Raw genomic sequence first — 15,904 nt, forward strand, 5'->3', positions numbered from 1 at the left:
CTCTAGGACATACTACTAATAGCTTGTTTTAAGTAGTAAATTTCAAAAGAAAATGGTGTCTAATACATTTCCTTTATCATACCAACTATCCCAAACCTAGGCCAAATAGGTTGTGGAATCATGAAAAATGCTGGATTTTTATTAGGGATAAGTCACTTAATCCATATTCTTCATTTATTCTGACTTTCATTTAGGTGACAACTCTCAAATTTCTCCTCTCTTCACTGAAAGAGTAAAATCTAGATCTCGTGGTATTGTTATGGGAAGATGAGATTCAAACTAGATGTAGTATCTGCAGAATCACCACTCATAGATGATAGGTGATAAAATTGAGTTTTGATCAAAATTGATTTTAGTTCATGGTTAAAATTATAATAAATATTAAAGTTATGGTTTAATTGTCTAAAATTAAAAAATTAGAATATAAATGTAATTTTTAAAAGTTTAAATTATTTTATTAAATAAATAAATAAATAATATGGTATGAAAATTTTTTTTGGAAGAAAATATAGAGAAATTTTATTAAGCACTATCAAGTCTCAACAGAGGCAAAATACAAGTAGCAGATGAAAACAATCCATTTCGCCTGATCTGTCAAAGAATGGGCAGCCCTAGCTAATACATGTGCTACTCTACTAGTTAGATCGAGGAATATAATGAACACTAACACTATTCGCCTTAACAAGTAGAGACTTTACAATCATGAATAACTGAACCAAAAGCCGAGTAATCCATGTAAATGGGATTAGTAATAGTCTAAACGCTAAGTTGAGCATCTGACTCCACAATCACATTGGACCATCCCTCACTTTTAAACCAGCTAAGAGTTTCTCGGATGGTTAAAGTTTTAACAATCTTTACTCCAACATCACCAAAAACTACCATTTTCTTAGCACGAATAAACTCTCCCAGGTTATTACGGGTCACTATACCCAGTCCAATATGAGAATGATCAAAAGTGTCTGCATCAACATTTATTTTTAAAACACCTCCAGGAGACTTTTTTCAACCCAGCATTAACGTCATGTCTCAATTTAAACTTGCTGGCTTTGCTCGTGCAGCAGTCCAATCAATCTTGAAGAAAATGTCAAGCAAAGGAGATCACTTGCAGAGCAGACTTCCATACTCGTTTCCAAACCAACTGATTACGTTGTGTCCAAATAGTCCAAAGGGTGATCAAAATCACACCAGTCTCCTCCAACGATGTAGGAACTAACACAAGGGAAAGCCACTCAGATATAGTATTGACATGAGGATGAACCCATCCTACTTCAGTATGTAGCCAACAATCCCGAGCAAAGGGGCATGAGACCAAAACATGTGTAATACCCGGCTAGACTCCGGTATCGGAATTCCTACCGTCCGATGGAATCTCGGATATCGAAAACCTCTAGAAGGGTAAAACCATGTTTTCATAAAAGGTTTTAATGTATTTTATGGTTTTAAGTAAGAAAGAAATTGAGTTTTGAATGAAAAAGACCATGGAAGCATTTTCAGGTTCGGCCGCCGAACATTGGATAGTTTAGGGGGCAAGTTAGGCTTCCGAAAGTGGCTCAGGTTCGGCAGCTGAACCTCATGTTCGGTCGCCAAACTTGCATGAGTTTTGGAGGCACTTTAGGCTTCCGAAGGTGGTCTGGCCAGCCCCTATAAAAGGGCTCCATGGCCGAAACGGGCGAGCTTTCTCCCCATTTTCGGCCAACGGTGAGTCCATGCTCTCCCATGGTTGATTTTGACGATTTTCCTCAAATCCTTCAAGTGTTAACAAGTATTTACTTTGTTTTTAAAGATTTGCGAGCTTAGAGCAAGTTTTGGAGCTTGGAGGTTCAAAGAGCTAGATCTCTCCCATCTCCGAGTTGGATCGCCTTTCGTCTCGATCTTCAAGAGGTAAGAGTAGATCCTTAGCTCATTCCATGTTTTAAACAAGTTTTAGGAAAGTTTATGGGGTAGAAATGCATGTTTAGGTTAATGTTGAGTTTTTGGTTAATGTTGAGTATATGGACAATGTGTGTTGTATATGTATGTTTGATGTGTTTTAGTTGGGGTTTAAGATAGTTTGAGGCCCCTATGAGCTTATGTGTGTGTGTATGCATGTTTTAGAAGTGTTGGTTTTGAGTTGAATGGTTTGGGAGGCTAAATGTGCATTATGGAGGCTGAGTTCTGCCCTTGGGAAGAACTCAGGTTCAGCAGCCGAAGGGACTTTCGGCCGCCGAACCTGCCTGTGGAGGCCAGCCTTTAGCTACCGAACCCTGCCCCCGAAAGTGGACTTTCGGCTCTAGAGGGGAGATTCGACCGCCGAAGGTGCCGCCGAACATGCATGAGTTTCGTCTCTGGAATGGACTTTCGGCCGCCGAAGGTGCCGCCGAAAGTAGCTGAGTTTCGACTCTGGAGGGACTTTCGGCCGCCGAACCTGCCGCCGAAAGTGTCCTGTCCAGCCTTCCTTTGCATGTTTTCTATGATTGTTTCAAGGTGTTTTAGGGGGTTTTTGGGGAGTATTTTAGAGTCATGTTTATGTATGTTTGGTCCCTCATTTGAGTCCACCTGTGTAGGTTCAAACCCGAGGAACCGAGGACCCCAGCAGTGAGTTAGCTGCTTCTGTGTTTTCAGAGCTAGCCTGAGGTGAGTAGAATAACTCTTTATGTTTCAAAGTAAATAAATCAATTTTTGAGCATGTTCATGCATCATCGATGCCATGAGATATTAAGTTGTTTACATTAGAATTCACGAATATGTTGCATTGCATAATGTGATGATGATGTGGATGAGTATTGGATGATCCTTTAGTCCTCGTATGATATGATATGATGTGATATGATATGGTATGGTATGGAAGTCCAGGTCGAGACCCATTCTACGCCCCTAGCACTATGTTAAGAGAAAGACCAGGTCGAGGCCCATTCTACGCCCCTGGCATTATTGGAATGTAATGTTATGCTATGTTATGTTAAGAGAAAGACCAGGTCGAGGCCCATTCTACGCCCCTGGCACTAATGGATATGTAGAGGACTATTGGTGACAAGACCATTCTTGATTGTGATTTGTTTGTGATATGATGCATTTCATGAGATCATATATTTTAAATACAATGTTTTATTATTCTGCTCACTGGGCTCTAGTAGCTCACCCCACTCCCTAAATCTCCAGGTTTGCAGGTACGGGATAGACCGGGAAGTCAGCAAGAGTAATGAAGTCATGTTTTATGTAATAGTTAGAAGTGGACATGTATTATAAAATGATATTATGTGATGAAATGTAAAAGAATTGTATTAATGATAGAGTTGTGCTTGGCCATAGTATGTTGATCCCTTATCGGTACATGATCTTTTTAATGAAATATTTTAATGATGATTTATGTAAACCAAGCTTAATGTATGATATGTTACCCCATTGGAGCATTTGATGAGGGTTCCAGTGTGGGGTTTATGTTTATGAGTTGTGCATGCACAGGTTAAGTTTGGTGAATAATAGAAAAGTTTAAAATTTTTATGTACATGTTGATCATGTATGGGATTTAACAGGTATACAGGATGCATGTTAGGCTTGCTATGGGTCCCGGCGGCCTTAAGCCGATCTGGATCCTAGCGCCGGTAGCGGTCCGGTTTTCGGATCGTTACAACATGCATCATAGTTTCAGGTGCGTTATGACAGAAATAGTAGGTATCATGCACAAGGATGTGTCGTCGCTATAGCAACTCCAAACAAGGGACAATTGCGTTACACATACGCCAAGCGAAGTTCAATACCTTGGCTGGAACATGAAGACGCCATAACTTCTTCCACATTTGACTATAATCAGTAGCACCTACAACATTAACTTGGGCTGTCAGAAAACGATAAGAATTTTTCACAGAAAAATTATTTTTGGCCTCCCATTTCCATGCCCAACAATCTGGGATAGACCGTCTACTTAAAGGAATCGCAATAATAGCATTAACATTCTCATCACAAAACATGGACCGAATTAAGGAGAAATTCCATTTGTGATCTTGAATTAAATCTAATACCAGAAGTGGTATATAACCTACAAGCATATCAGTAGTCACTTTTGACAATATCATGGAAGGCAGCCATGCATCCATCCATATGAAAATTCTTAAACTCAAGACTACCAAGTGTCTAGGACAACACATATTTTGCCAACTGATTCAATATTTAATCATGTCATACATATTTAAATAAATAGCCTTATTATTACTTTTTAAATATATTTCTCAATTTCATAATTATTTTATTTTATTTTATTTTTTTTATCGATAAGTATGTTAGAGATGGAAAGAGAATCCAACCCAAATTATCATACTAAAAGATTTTTATACATATCTTACTAATTTCATAATAAACCATCTCTTTTTTTATTTTTCTGAAAAGTTGAGGACCATTTGCATAGATATACCATATATTAAAACAATCATATAATCGACTGAATCCAATAGATGATGATCACTGATGAGGTGTTATTACGTTAAGTTAAATAATTTCCCCTTAAAAAAGTTCATTAAAATAATAATATTATATAAAAATTAGACATATCGGCGTCTACACAATGAAGACAAATTCTTGAGCCTTAATTTTACCCAAAAAATCATCCCAAGAATCCAATGGCCACCATCTTATTATTATCATTAATTATTTTATAAATAAACAATTATTCATCCCCTAATCCGTCCTTTACATCAAACGCGCTCAACGACAAGCCAAAACGGACTACCTAACGATCATTACGATATACACTTATTTCTCTTTGTTGAAAAGTTTTCCACCTTTCCAATTCATTTTCCCTCACTTTCTCTCATTCCAAACACAGCTGACATCCCCTTTTTTCCTCTGACACTTTTCTGCAGCTCTCTAATCGTACTTCTTTTGTCCTTGTTTTCAAGATTTGTCCCTTTTCTCTCGAAAGCTCTTTAACCTTTCGATTCTTTTTCAGAGATCATGCTTCAAAGCTTAGTTCCTCAATCGCCAATCAATTCCAGTTCTAAACCTAATAATTCTACCTCCTCCATGAAGACAAAGCGCGTTGACAAAGAACTTGCGGGCGGGGACTCCTCAGTCGGTGCCGACGACCCTTCTGCCAAACGCCCTAACTTCTCCAGCGAGGCCACTGTCTCCGGCGACAAGACTACTGGTGATGAAGATTCCACGGAATCCACTGGTCTCAGACTCCTCGGGCTATTGTTACAATGCGCCGAGTGCGTGGCCATGGACAACCTCGACGACGCCACCGATCTCCTTCCTGAGATCTCGGAGCTCTCTTCTCCCTTTGGCTCGTCTCCTGAGCGCGTGGGTGCCTACTTTGCTCACGCCCTCCATGCGCGTGTGGTAAGTTCCTGCTTGGGTACCTACTCACCTCTGAGCTCCAAATCTCTAACCTTAACTCAGTCCCAAAAAATCTTCAACGCCTTTCAGTCCTACAATTCAATCAGTCCGTTAATCAAGTTCTCTCACTTCACCGCCAACCAAGCAATTTTCCAAGCATTAGACGGTGAGGATCGTGTCCACGTCATCGATCTGGATATTATGCAAGGCCTTCAATGGCCAGGATTGTTCCACATACTTGCTTCAAGAACGAAGAAGATCAGATCCATGCGAATAACCGGGTTCGGGTCGTCCTCGGAGCTGCTCGAGTCAACAGGGAGGAGACTCGCCGATTTCGCGAGCTCACTAGGCTTGCCCTTCGAATTCCATCCTGTGGAGGGTAAAATTGGAAATTTAACCGACGTTAGTCAACTCGGGGTTAGACCAAGGGAAGCAGTTGTGGTTCACTGGATGCATCACTGCCTTTACGATATAACTGGGAGCGATTTAGGGACGTTGAGATTGTTGACTTTGTTGAGGCCCAAATTGATAACGACCGTTGAACAAGACCTGAGCCATGGTGGTAGTTTTTTAGGGAGGTTCGTGGAGGCCTTGCATTATTATAGCGCTCTATTTGATGCGCTAGGGGATGGATTAGGTGGAGACAGTGTAGAGAGACATACAGTGGAGCAGCAGTTGTTTGGTTACGAGATTAGGAACATTGTGGCCGTGGGTGGGCCCAAGAGGACAGGTGAGGTGAAGGTGGAGAGGTGGGGGGATGAGTTGAGGCGGGTCGGGTTTCAACCCGTTTCACTTGGCGGCAACCCGGCCGCTCAAGCTAGCCTTTTGCTTGGGATGTTCCCTTGGAAAGGATATACTTTGGTAGAGGAGGAGAATGGGTGCTTGAAGTTAGGATGGAAAGATTTGTGTCTGTTGACCGCCTCTGCTTGGCGGCCGTTGGATTAAATTACTTCCGATCAAATGGATTGCAAACTATGTTGATTGATATAAACAATTGGATCGATCATGGGTGCGATTGCAGGAGTCCATCGACAGTAGCTTTGAATTATAATTTGGTATTTAAATGTTGATACTTTTTTGAAGTGAAGAGAATTTCTCACTTGTAATAATTTATGAACAAAAGGATGGTAGAAAAGCATTGCTCCAATGATGGTCTCATAGAATAGACACTTCTTTCATTCCTTTGGAAAAAAAAAAAAAAAAAATTCTTTTAAAAACCCTGTTTACAGATTGGTTGATGTTGATGAAGTGAATGCCCTTTGTTTTGTGCACTTGTCATGTACATCTTTGAAGGGGAACAGTTTTCTATTTGGGTTAAAGTTTTAATCAAGAAGACAAATAAAAACCAATGGATTTTTTTAAAAAAAAAATCTTAATGCTTGAAATTGTTTAATTGATCTGAAAATAATAGGGAAAATATGAGAAGAGATGATAGCTCGTGGTTTTCATGGAAGTCAAGAGTAAGGACAATTCTAGTGGCCAGGCTTTGTCCAATATGGTAGATTGTTCTTATAATAAAAACATAAAATATTGCTCTCTCTTCTTGGCGCTCACGTTCATTTAGCTACAAGCTTTCTGGTCAAGCAAGCTTTAGATACCAAATTTAATTTAGAGTTCATTCTTATTAACAGTCTAAAAGGATGGAAGAAGGGTGATGGAGCTGATAGAAAACGATGAGGCCAACAGTTATTCCGTCGGAACAACCATAAGACCGGGAAGTGAAGCATGGAATGAAGAATGTCACCTGGAGAAAAGGCCCAGACAGGAGGAAGAGAGTGTAGACCAAAAGCTACAAAAGATGAGAGAGCAGCTCCTGGCCGAGTTGGGGACGAAGGATCAAAATCAAGCTCTCCTGCCCACCTCTTCACCCTTCTCGAAGTGGGTGCAGCAGGAGACCATCCCCAAGAAGTTTATGATGCCGCCTATGGCAGCATACGACGGTGCTGGCAACCCAAGGAAGCACGTCCTCAATTACAAGACTTTCATGGAATTGCAGACTCTATCGGATGCCTTGATGTGCAAGGTATTCCCTACGACGCTAACAGGGCCGGCACGGGCGTAGTTTAACAGCCTGGAGGCTGGGAGTATCAGAAGTTTCGGGGACCTGGCTACCGCCTTCATTAGCCGGTTCATAGCCAAAGTGCCAGCAGATAGGAAGACCAGCTACTTGGAGACGGTCAGGCAGAGAAAAGATGAGTCGCTAAGGGAGTATGTTGCCCGTTTTAACACGGAGGCCTACAGATCCCCAAGCTGGATGAGGGCCGAGCGGTGGAAGCCATGCAGAAGGGGACGACCTCCCCCGAGTTTTTTGGCTCGCTGAGTAGAAAGGCCCCCACTACGTTGGCGGAGTTGATGAAGAGGGTGGAGAAATACATAAGGCAGGATGATGCCTTGGTGACGAGTAGATTCGCCAAGGGGGCGAAAGACAGAGGAAAAGCCTCCGAAGAAAGGAGGTCGAAAAGGCATGAGAAGAAGCAGAGCAAGAAACCTGAGCCCTACAGGCAGCCCTGGGACCGGAGAGACCAGAGACCTTTCCCCCCTCGGGCTCCAGAACAAAAGTCATTCCCTCCGCGTATTCCGGAGAACCTGACCCCGCTCAACGCCTCCAGAGCCGAGGTGCTCATGGCAGTACAAGACAAGGAGTTCCTTCAATGGCCCAAGCCTATGAGAGCAGAAGCAAACCAGCGAGATCCTGACAAATACTGTCAGTATCACCGCACCCACGGCCATGACACCAATAACTGCTACCAGCTGATTAGTGAGATCGAAAGGCTAATAAAGAGGGGGCACCTCAGGAACTTTGTGAAGAAGCCGGAAAGAGAAAGACCTCGGCCGAACCCTGCAACACAAACACCAAGGAGGGTGGGAACAGGACCGGTGAACGATGGTTCTAGTGGACCATCAACATGATTGTAGGAGGAACCGGAGGTCGAATGAGCCGAAGGGGAAAGAAGAGAAGCCAAAATGGGGAGAGCAACAGAGCCGAGGTCATGCAGGTAGTTGAGCACTCTCCAGTGACCATCACCTTCTCTCCGGAGGACGCCCAGGGTGTTCAGATGCCTCATGACGATGCCTTAGTTATCGAAGCCATCATCCACAACTACCGGGTTAAGAAGATCTTGGTGGATGACGGGAGTAAAGTGAATTTGTTGCCGTACAGAGTCTTCCAGCAAATGGGAATCCCCGAGGAGCAATTGGTTCGGGACCAGGCCCCAGTCAAAGGGATCGGAGGAGTCCCAGTGCCTCTGGAAGAGAAAGTAAAACTGGCTCTCACTCTAGAAGAAGCGCCAAGGACCCGCACTCATTATGCGGTGTTCTTAGTAGCCAAACTCCCCCTAAGTTACAACGCAATATTGGAAAGACCTGCGCTATTTGACTTTGAGGCCGTAACTAGCATCAGATATCTGGCTATGAAGTTCCCAACAGAGGTAGGAGTGGGAGTAGTCAGAGGAAGCCAGGAAGAGGCAAGAGCAGTATACCTGGCCACGATATCAGAACCGAGCTCGGCAGGGGAGAAGCTTGACTCGAAAGTTCTGGAGGTCCGAGATAAGAAAAAAGAGGCCAGAACAGAGCCGGTCGGAGAGCTGGAGACCTTTCCCTTATCAGAAGCAGAGACAGATAAGGTCTTCAGTCTTAACGCTGGCCTTACTGAAGAGCAGAAAATAGAAGTCATGGCCCTAATCCGAGGTCACGCGTCAAGCTTCGCCTGGAAGCCTTCTGACATGCCAGGGATTGACCCCAGAGTGATGATACACAAATTGAATGTCCTCCCAGAGGCTAGGATTTATTAGGGAGGTTATGTACCCGCAGTGGCTAGCAAATCCTGTATTAGTCAAAAAAGCCAATGGCAAATATAGGATGTGTATAGATTTTACAGACCTCAATCAAGCATGTCCCAAAGATAGTTACCCCCTCCCTGATATTAATAAAATGGTCGACTCCACGGCCGGTTTTGATTACATGTCGTCTTTAGATGCTATGTCTGGTTACCATTAAATTCCAATGGACAGGTCGGATGAAGAAAAGACCTCGTTCATAACAGAAGATGGGACCTATTGCTATAAAGCCATGCCTTTCGGGCTGAAAAATACCGGAGCAACATACCAGAGATTGATGAATAAAATCTTCAAAGATCAGATCAGCAGGAATATCGAAGTATATGTGGATGATATGATAGTGAAGAGTCTGACTTTTCAGCAGCACTTGGTAGATCTGAGGGAGGTACTCGAGGTGCTAGAGCAGTACAGAATGAGGCTGAACCCAGCAAAGTGTGCCTTCTTTATCAGGGGAGGAAAGTTCCTGGGATACATGGTAAGTGGAAAAGGCATTGAGCCCAATCCGGAGAAAGTGGAAGCTATCCTGAATATGCCCGAGCCGACCTGCGTGAGGGACATCCAAAGACTTATTGGGAGAGTGGTGGCGCTAAATCGCTTCATGTCGAGGTCGGCGGAAAGATGCTTGCCGTTCTTTAAGAAATTGAGAAAAGTGCCGAACTTTGAATGGACCAAGGATTACCGGGAGGCTTTCAAAGAGCTTAAAAGCTATCTCAGCTCGCCTCATGTACTTAGCAGTCCATTGGAAGGAGAAAAGCTCCTGATCTACTTGTCAGCCTCAGAGCAAGTAGTTAGCGCAGTGTTGGTAAGAGTAAAGGGGAGAGAGCATAAACCAGTGTTTTACGTCAGTAAGGTGCTTAAAGACGCCGAGATTAGATATCTGAACATCGAGAAGATAGCATTTGCTCTGTTGCTAGCAGTCCGGAAGTTTAGGGTCTATCTAGAAAGCCACCAAGGGGTAGTAATGACAGACCAGCCGTTAAAAAAGATTCTCCATAGGCTGGAAACCTCAGGTCGGATGCTGGCTTGGTCTATCGAGATTAGCCCTTACTGTTTAAAGTACCGACCTCGGACCACCGTAAAATCTCAAGCCCTTGCTGACTTCATAGCAGAGGGCTCGTTCAATGAAGAACAGAGGGAACGAAGTGAGTCATCTTTGGAAGCGTTGGGGAATGAGAGAGAAGGGCAGTCCTCTCAGGAGTTCAGTTGGAAGCTGTATGTGGACGGGGCATCTGGCGCTGAGTGTAACGATCCGAAAACCGGACCGCTACCGGCGCTAGGATCCAGGTCGGCTTAAGGCAGCCGGGACCCATAGCAAGCCTAACCTGAACTCTGTGTACCTGATAAATCCCATACATGATCAAACATTTCCATAAAACATTAAAACTTTTCCTTTCCCAAGCTTAACCTGTGCATGCACTATGTCTGAACACATAGAACCCCTAGGGTCAGCATACCCTATGTCAACTTGGTTCAACACATTTCTCATCAAGAAACTTAAAACAGGATCCATGTACAAAGGGATTAACCATACACTAAGACAAAGCACATCTCTATCCATTACATGACATTACATAATATCATTTTACAATACATAACTTTGAATTACATCATGTCCACTACTATCTATTACATACACTTCACCCTAGCTGCTATCCCATGCTATCTCTGACTGGCCCTGCAAAACTGGGAATTTGGGAGAGGGATGAGCTACTAAAACCTAGTGAGCAGAATAATAATACAAATCCATTTAAAACATATGCTCTCATGAAATGCATCACAACACAAGTAAATCACATCACGGACGGACTGACCCAAAAATCCCTCAGCTCATTGCCCGGCCCTCAAAGGGGCACCACAGGACTTCGTCATATGCCCGGCCCCCTAGGGAGCACCACAGGACTTCGTCATATAATACTCAAGGGCTAATGGGTCCTACTCAGTGTCTGTCCCACATTCACGTAATAATGCAATGCAACAACATCTTCGTGAATCCTAATGCAATGCATAACCTATCATAAATATGGCATTTATGATGCATGAAATATGCTAAAACATTCATTAACTTAAAAACATAGTTCAGTTCCACTCACCTTTAGCAACTGTTGGGCTAACTCAGGACCAACTAACTCTGAAGCAGCTAACTCTGCTGACCTCTTCGGTTCCCCAGGTCTGATCCTACACAGGTGGACTCAAATGAGGGACCAAACAACTCTAATATAATACTAAACATCTCCCCAAAAACCCCTCTAAAACTCCTCAAAACATGCATGCAAAACAGGCAAAGGAAGGCTGGACAGGGCACCTTCGGCGGCACATTCGGCAGCCGAATGCTCCCACAGATCCGAAAGTCAGGCACTTTCGGAGGCAGGTTCGGCGGCCGAAAGTCTCCCCCAGAGACGAAAGCCAGGAACTTTCGGTGGCACCTTCAGAGGCCGAAAGTCCTTTCCAAGGCCGAAAGTCCATTTTCAGGGGCAAGGTTAGGCGGCCAAACCAAGCATCCAAGGGCATGTTCGGCGGCCGAAACTACCTTCGGCGGCCGAACCTGAGTTCATCCAGAACTCAGCCTCTCATGCATTCAAGCCTCCCAAACCTTCCATACACCCAAAACATGCCTCAAACCTCTCCAAAACATGCATAACTCATACCACAAGCATATAGGGGTCTCAAACTAGCCTAAACCCTCAACAAAACATCACATAACATGCAAGAACATACTTTTCTCATAAAGGGTATCAAAACCCTAAACATGCATCCCATGCAACTCATGCATAAAACCCTCTTAACCCTTCATAAAACTCATTTAAAATCTCTCCAAAGCTAAGGATCTACACTTACCTCTTGAAGAACAAGAGTTGGTGCGACCTCAAACTTGAAGATATGGAGAATCCAAGCTCCAAAGTCTTCAAACTTCAAAACCTTGCTCAAAGCTCACAACTCATCACGAAAACACCCAAAGGAGAGCATGAGCCTACCCTTGCACAAAAAGAGAGTGAATACACACTCCATTGTCGGTCAGCAGGGATTTTATAGGTGGCCAATCGCCTCTCCTTCGGCGGCCAAATCTGCATGCAAAACTGCACCACTTTCGGCGGCCGAACGTGGGGTTCGGCAGCCGAAAGGAAGCCACCTTCGGAAGTCACTTTCGGAAGCCTAATCATGCCTCCTAAACTTTCCCATGTTCGGCGGCCGAACTTGACTTTCGGCGGCCGAACTTGGTTTATTTCACTCAAAGCCTTCGGAGGCCTAAAGCACTCCCGAAATAGCCCCATGTTCGGCGGCCGAACTTGCCTTTCGGCGGCCGAACCTGGCACATGCCTCCTTGGTCTTTTCTCTTCAAAAATCAATTCCTTTTTGCATTAAAACTATAAAATCATATTTAAAACATTTTAGAAAACACATTTTACCCCTCTAGAAGACTCGGACATCTTCAGAATTCTAGATTCCAACGGAAAGTTCGCCGGAAGGTAGGGATTCCGATGCCGGACTCTAGCCGGGTATTACATTCTTCCCCCCTTAAGAAAATTCATCCCCGAATGTTCCTCAACTAACACATAAAACACATAAATTCTAGCCTAAAAAGAAACACGGTACCACTGGAGTACGAGCTTCCGGTCTCCCAGACGCAGTTTTTCTCCTGAGGTGATTCCAAGGGACCTTCACCATCAGGATATCCTTGTTCCTCTACTCTCTAATATGTGTGTCTATGATTCGTACTAACTGCTCAACATAGGTGAGATCCCCTTGCGATCTCTACCTCTGGTTCCTTAAGAACCGCACTCGGATCTGACACGAACTCACATAACTTAGGAACATGGAAAACCGAATGGAGCGCTTCCATTGAAGTAGATAAATCTAGCTTGTAGAATACCTTCCCAATCCTTTGCAGGATTTTAAAGGGTCCAATGTATCTTAGAGCTAATTTACCCTTCTTCCCATAACGGAGCACCTTCTCTTTAGGAGACACCTCCAGCAAAACTACAACTTCTCTTGAACCTTAACGAACTTCTGCTGCGCACTCTGATAAAACTTTTCTCCCTTATGGAACTTTACATACTTCCTGCGAACATCTAACACTTCTGCTGACTCACAGCAGTTCTGATTGTTTTCCTAACCACCGACCTTGTCTCTACTGTAATACAGGATAAACTGTCAAGCGACTTCCGACTGAGGGCAGCTAACATCTCATCTGCCTCACCTAGAAGATACTGAATCTTGAAATCAGAGTCGCTAAGCAGTTCTACCCATTACCTCTGCCTCAGATTCATCTCTTTTTAACTCAAGATGTACCGCAAGCTCCTTTAATCTATAAGGATCTCACATCTTACCCCTATACTCCACATCTCAAGTGCAAAGGCTACAACTGCCATCTCTAGATCATGTGTAGGATAATTCAACTCATGCTTCTTCAGCTGCCTAGAAACATAAGTAATCACCCTGCCACTTGCATTAACACACAATCTAGTCCCACAAGGGATGTATCACAGAACACTGTGAAAGCCTTACCTCAAACTTGAAGATATGGAGAATCCAAGCTCCAAAGTCTTCAAACTTCAAAACCTTGCTCAAAGCTCACAACTCATCATGAAAACACCCAAAGGAGAGCATGAGCGTACCCTTGCACGAAAAGAGAGTGAATACACACTCCATTTTCGGTCAGCGGGGCTTTTATAGGTGGCCAACCGCCTCTCCTTCGGCGGCCAAAGCTGCATGCAAAACTGCACCACTTTCGGCGGCCGAACGTGGGGTTCGGCGGCCGAAAGGAAGCCACCTTCGGAAGCCACTTTCGGAAGCCTAATCATGCCTCCTAAACTTTCCCATGTTCGGCGGCCGAACTTGACTTTCGGCGGCCGAACTTGGTTTACTTCACTCAAAGCCCTCGGAGGCCTAAAGCACTCCCGAAATAGCCCCATGTTCGGCGGCCGAACTTGCCTTTCAGCGGCCGAACCTGGCACATGCCTCCTTGGTCTTTTCTCTTCAAAACTCAATTCCTTTTTGCATTAATACTATAAAATCATATTTAAAACATTTTAGAAAACATATTTTACCCCTCTAGAAGACTCGGACATCTTCAGAATTCCAGATTCCAACGGAAAGTCCGCCGGAAGGTAGGGATTCCAATGTTGGACTCTAGCCGGGTATTACACTGAGGGTAGTGGTGCAGGAATAATGTTGAAGGGACCCGAAGAATTTAAGGTTTGCTACGCTCTACGCCTAGAATTCAAAGCCTCTAATAATGTGGCAGAGTATGAAGCCCTAATAAACGGAATGCTGATAGCAATGGAGGTAGGGGCAACCGACCTCGAGGTGAATAGTGACTCCCAGCTGGTGATCAATCAGATAACAGGGGCATATCAGGCCAGAGACCCTACCATGCAGAACTACCTAGCGAAGGTAAAGGCCATAGAAGCCGAGCTAAAAAGTCGGGGAATCACAGTTAGGTATCAGAGAATACCTCGGGAAGAGAATGAAGAGGCAGACCTGCTCAGCCGATTGTCTAAAGAGCTAGAACAACTCCCTGACGAGGTATACATACAACACATTAGCACACCTGCCTTTGACAAAAATGCTATTGTATTACAGGTGGAGCAAAGCCAGAGCTGGATGACCCCATACCTGGAATACCTGGAGAAGGGAAAGCTCCCTGAAGACAAGGATGAAGCGAAGAAGATAGCAGCTCGTGCCGCTAATTATCAAGCAGTAAGGGGGACTTTATACAGAAGGGAAATATCCAGCCCGTGGCTCCGATGTGTGAGCCCGGAGGAGGCAATAAAGGTGATGGAAGAAGTACACAGGGGAATATGTGGAGCTCATAAAGGAGCAGGAATGCTAGCAAACAAGATATTCAGGCAGGGATACTATTGGCCCACTGTTAAAAAAGAGGCTGAAGAGTTTGTCCGAAGATGTGATATATGCCAGAGGCTTGCCAAGGCCATTAATATTCCAGCCACTCCTCAGTCTAGCATATCCAGCCAGTGGCCGTTCTCACAGTGGGGAATAGACATCCTCGGATCTTTTCCTAAGACCACAGGGCAGAAAAAGTTTGTAGTGGTGGCTGTGGAGTACTTCTCAAAATGGCTAAAGGCGGAGGCAATCCCCACAATCACAGCCCGTAAGATGATAGACTTCGTATGGGGCAACATCATCTGCAGGTTCGGAATACCGAGGGTACTCATCTTAGATAATGGCAGACAATTCGACTGCAGTGCCTTCAGAGCGTTCACAGCAAACGTGGGCATATGGCACAAATTCTCCTTGGTGGCTCATCCTCAGACCAACGACCAGACCAGAGGGAGGAGGATCGGGAAGAACGATCCTCTCATTCCGGTAAGGAGCCCGGATGTAAAAAAGAGAGGTATCCAGGTATTCCCTGGAAATGAAGTTTCTGATGTTGGACAGGGTAATGCTAGACTCTATATTGACAACATCGGGGAGACTAGAGCTATCCATGGTGGGAGAAAAGACCTACCTGGAAAGCAGTTAGAGCGGATGAGCAGAGGAAAGCGAAGAGAGCAGAAGGACGGAACAAGCAAATCGCACAGAGAGCAAAGAAGAATAAGAGTTTTGAGAAGGCAGAGGGAATTCAAAATTTGAAACAGTAATGAGGTGAAAAGATGTTTTGAGGTAGACTGTATGTAATACTCGGCTAGACTCCGGTATCGGAATTCCTACCGCCCGGTGGAATCTCGGATGTCGGAAACCTCTAGAAGGGAAAAATCATGTTTTTATAAAATATTTTCATGTATTTTATTATTTTA

The 15,904-nt window shown here is 44.1% G+C and overlaps 1 protein-coding gene across 1 annotated transcript; it reads left to right on the forward strand.

The window, feature by feature from the left end:
• The first annotated feature begins 4,597 nt into the window (after positions 1-4,597).
• Positions 4,598-6,460, forward strand: LOC110619946 (scarecrow-like protein 23). Its single transcript, XM_021763467.2, has one exon. It carries the CDS (start codon positions 4,930-4,932, stop codon positions 6,256-6,258), a length of 1,329 nt encoding a protein of 442 aa, XP_021619159.1. The 5' UTR covers positions 4,598-4,929; the 3' UTR covers positions 6,259-6,460.
• Positions 6,461-15,904: the final 9,444 nt, after the last annotated feature.

The sequence above is a fragment of the Manihot esculenta genome, chromosome 8, assembly GCF_001659605.2.
Source record: "Manihot esculenta cultivar AM560-2 chromosome 8, M.esculenta_v8, whole genome shotgun sequence".
In the NCBI taxonomy this organism is placed as follows: domain Eukaryota; kingdom Viridiplantae; phylum Streptophyta; class Magnoliopsida; order Malpighiales; family Euphorbiaceae; genus Manihot; species Manihot esculenta.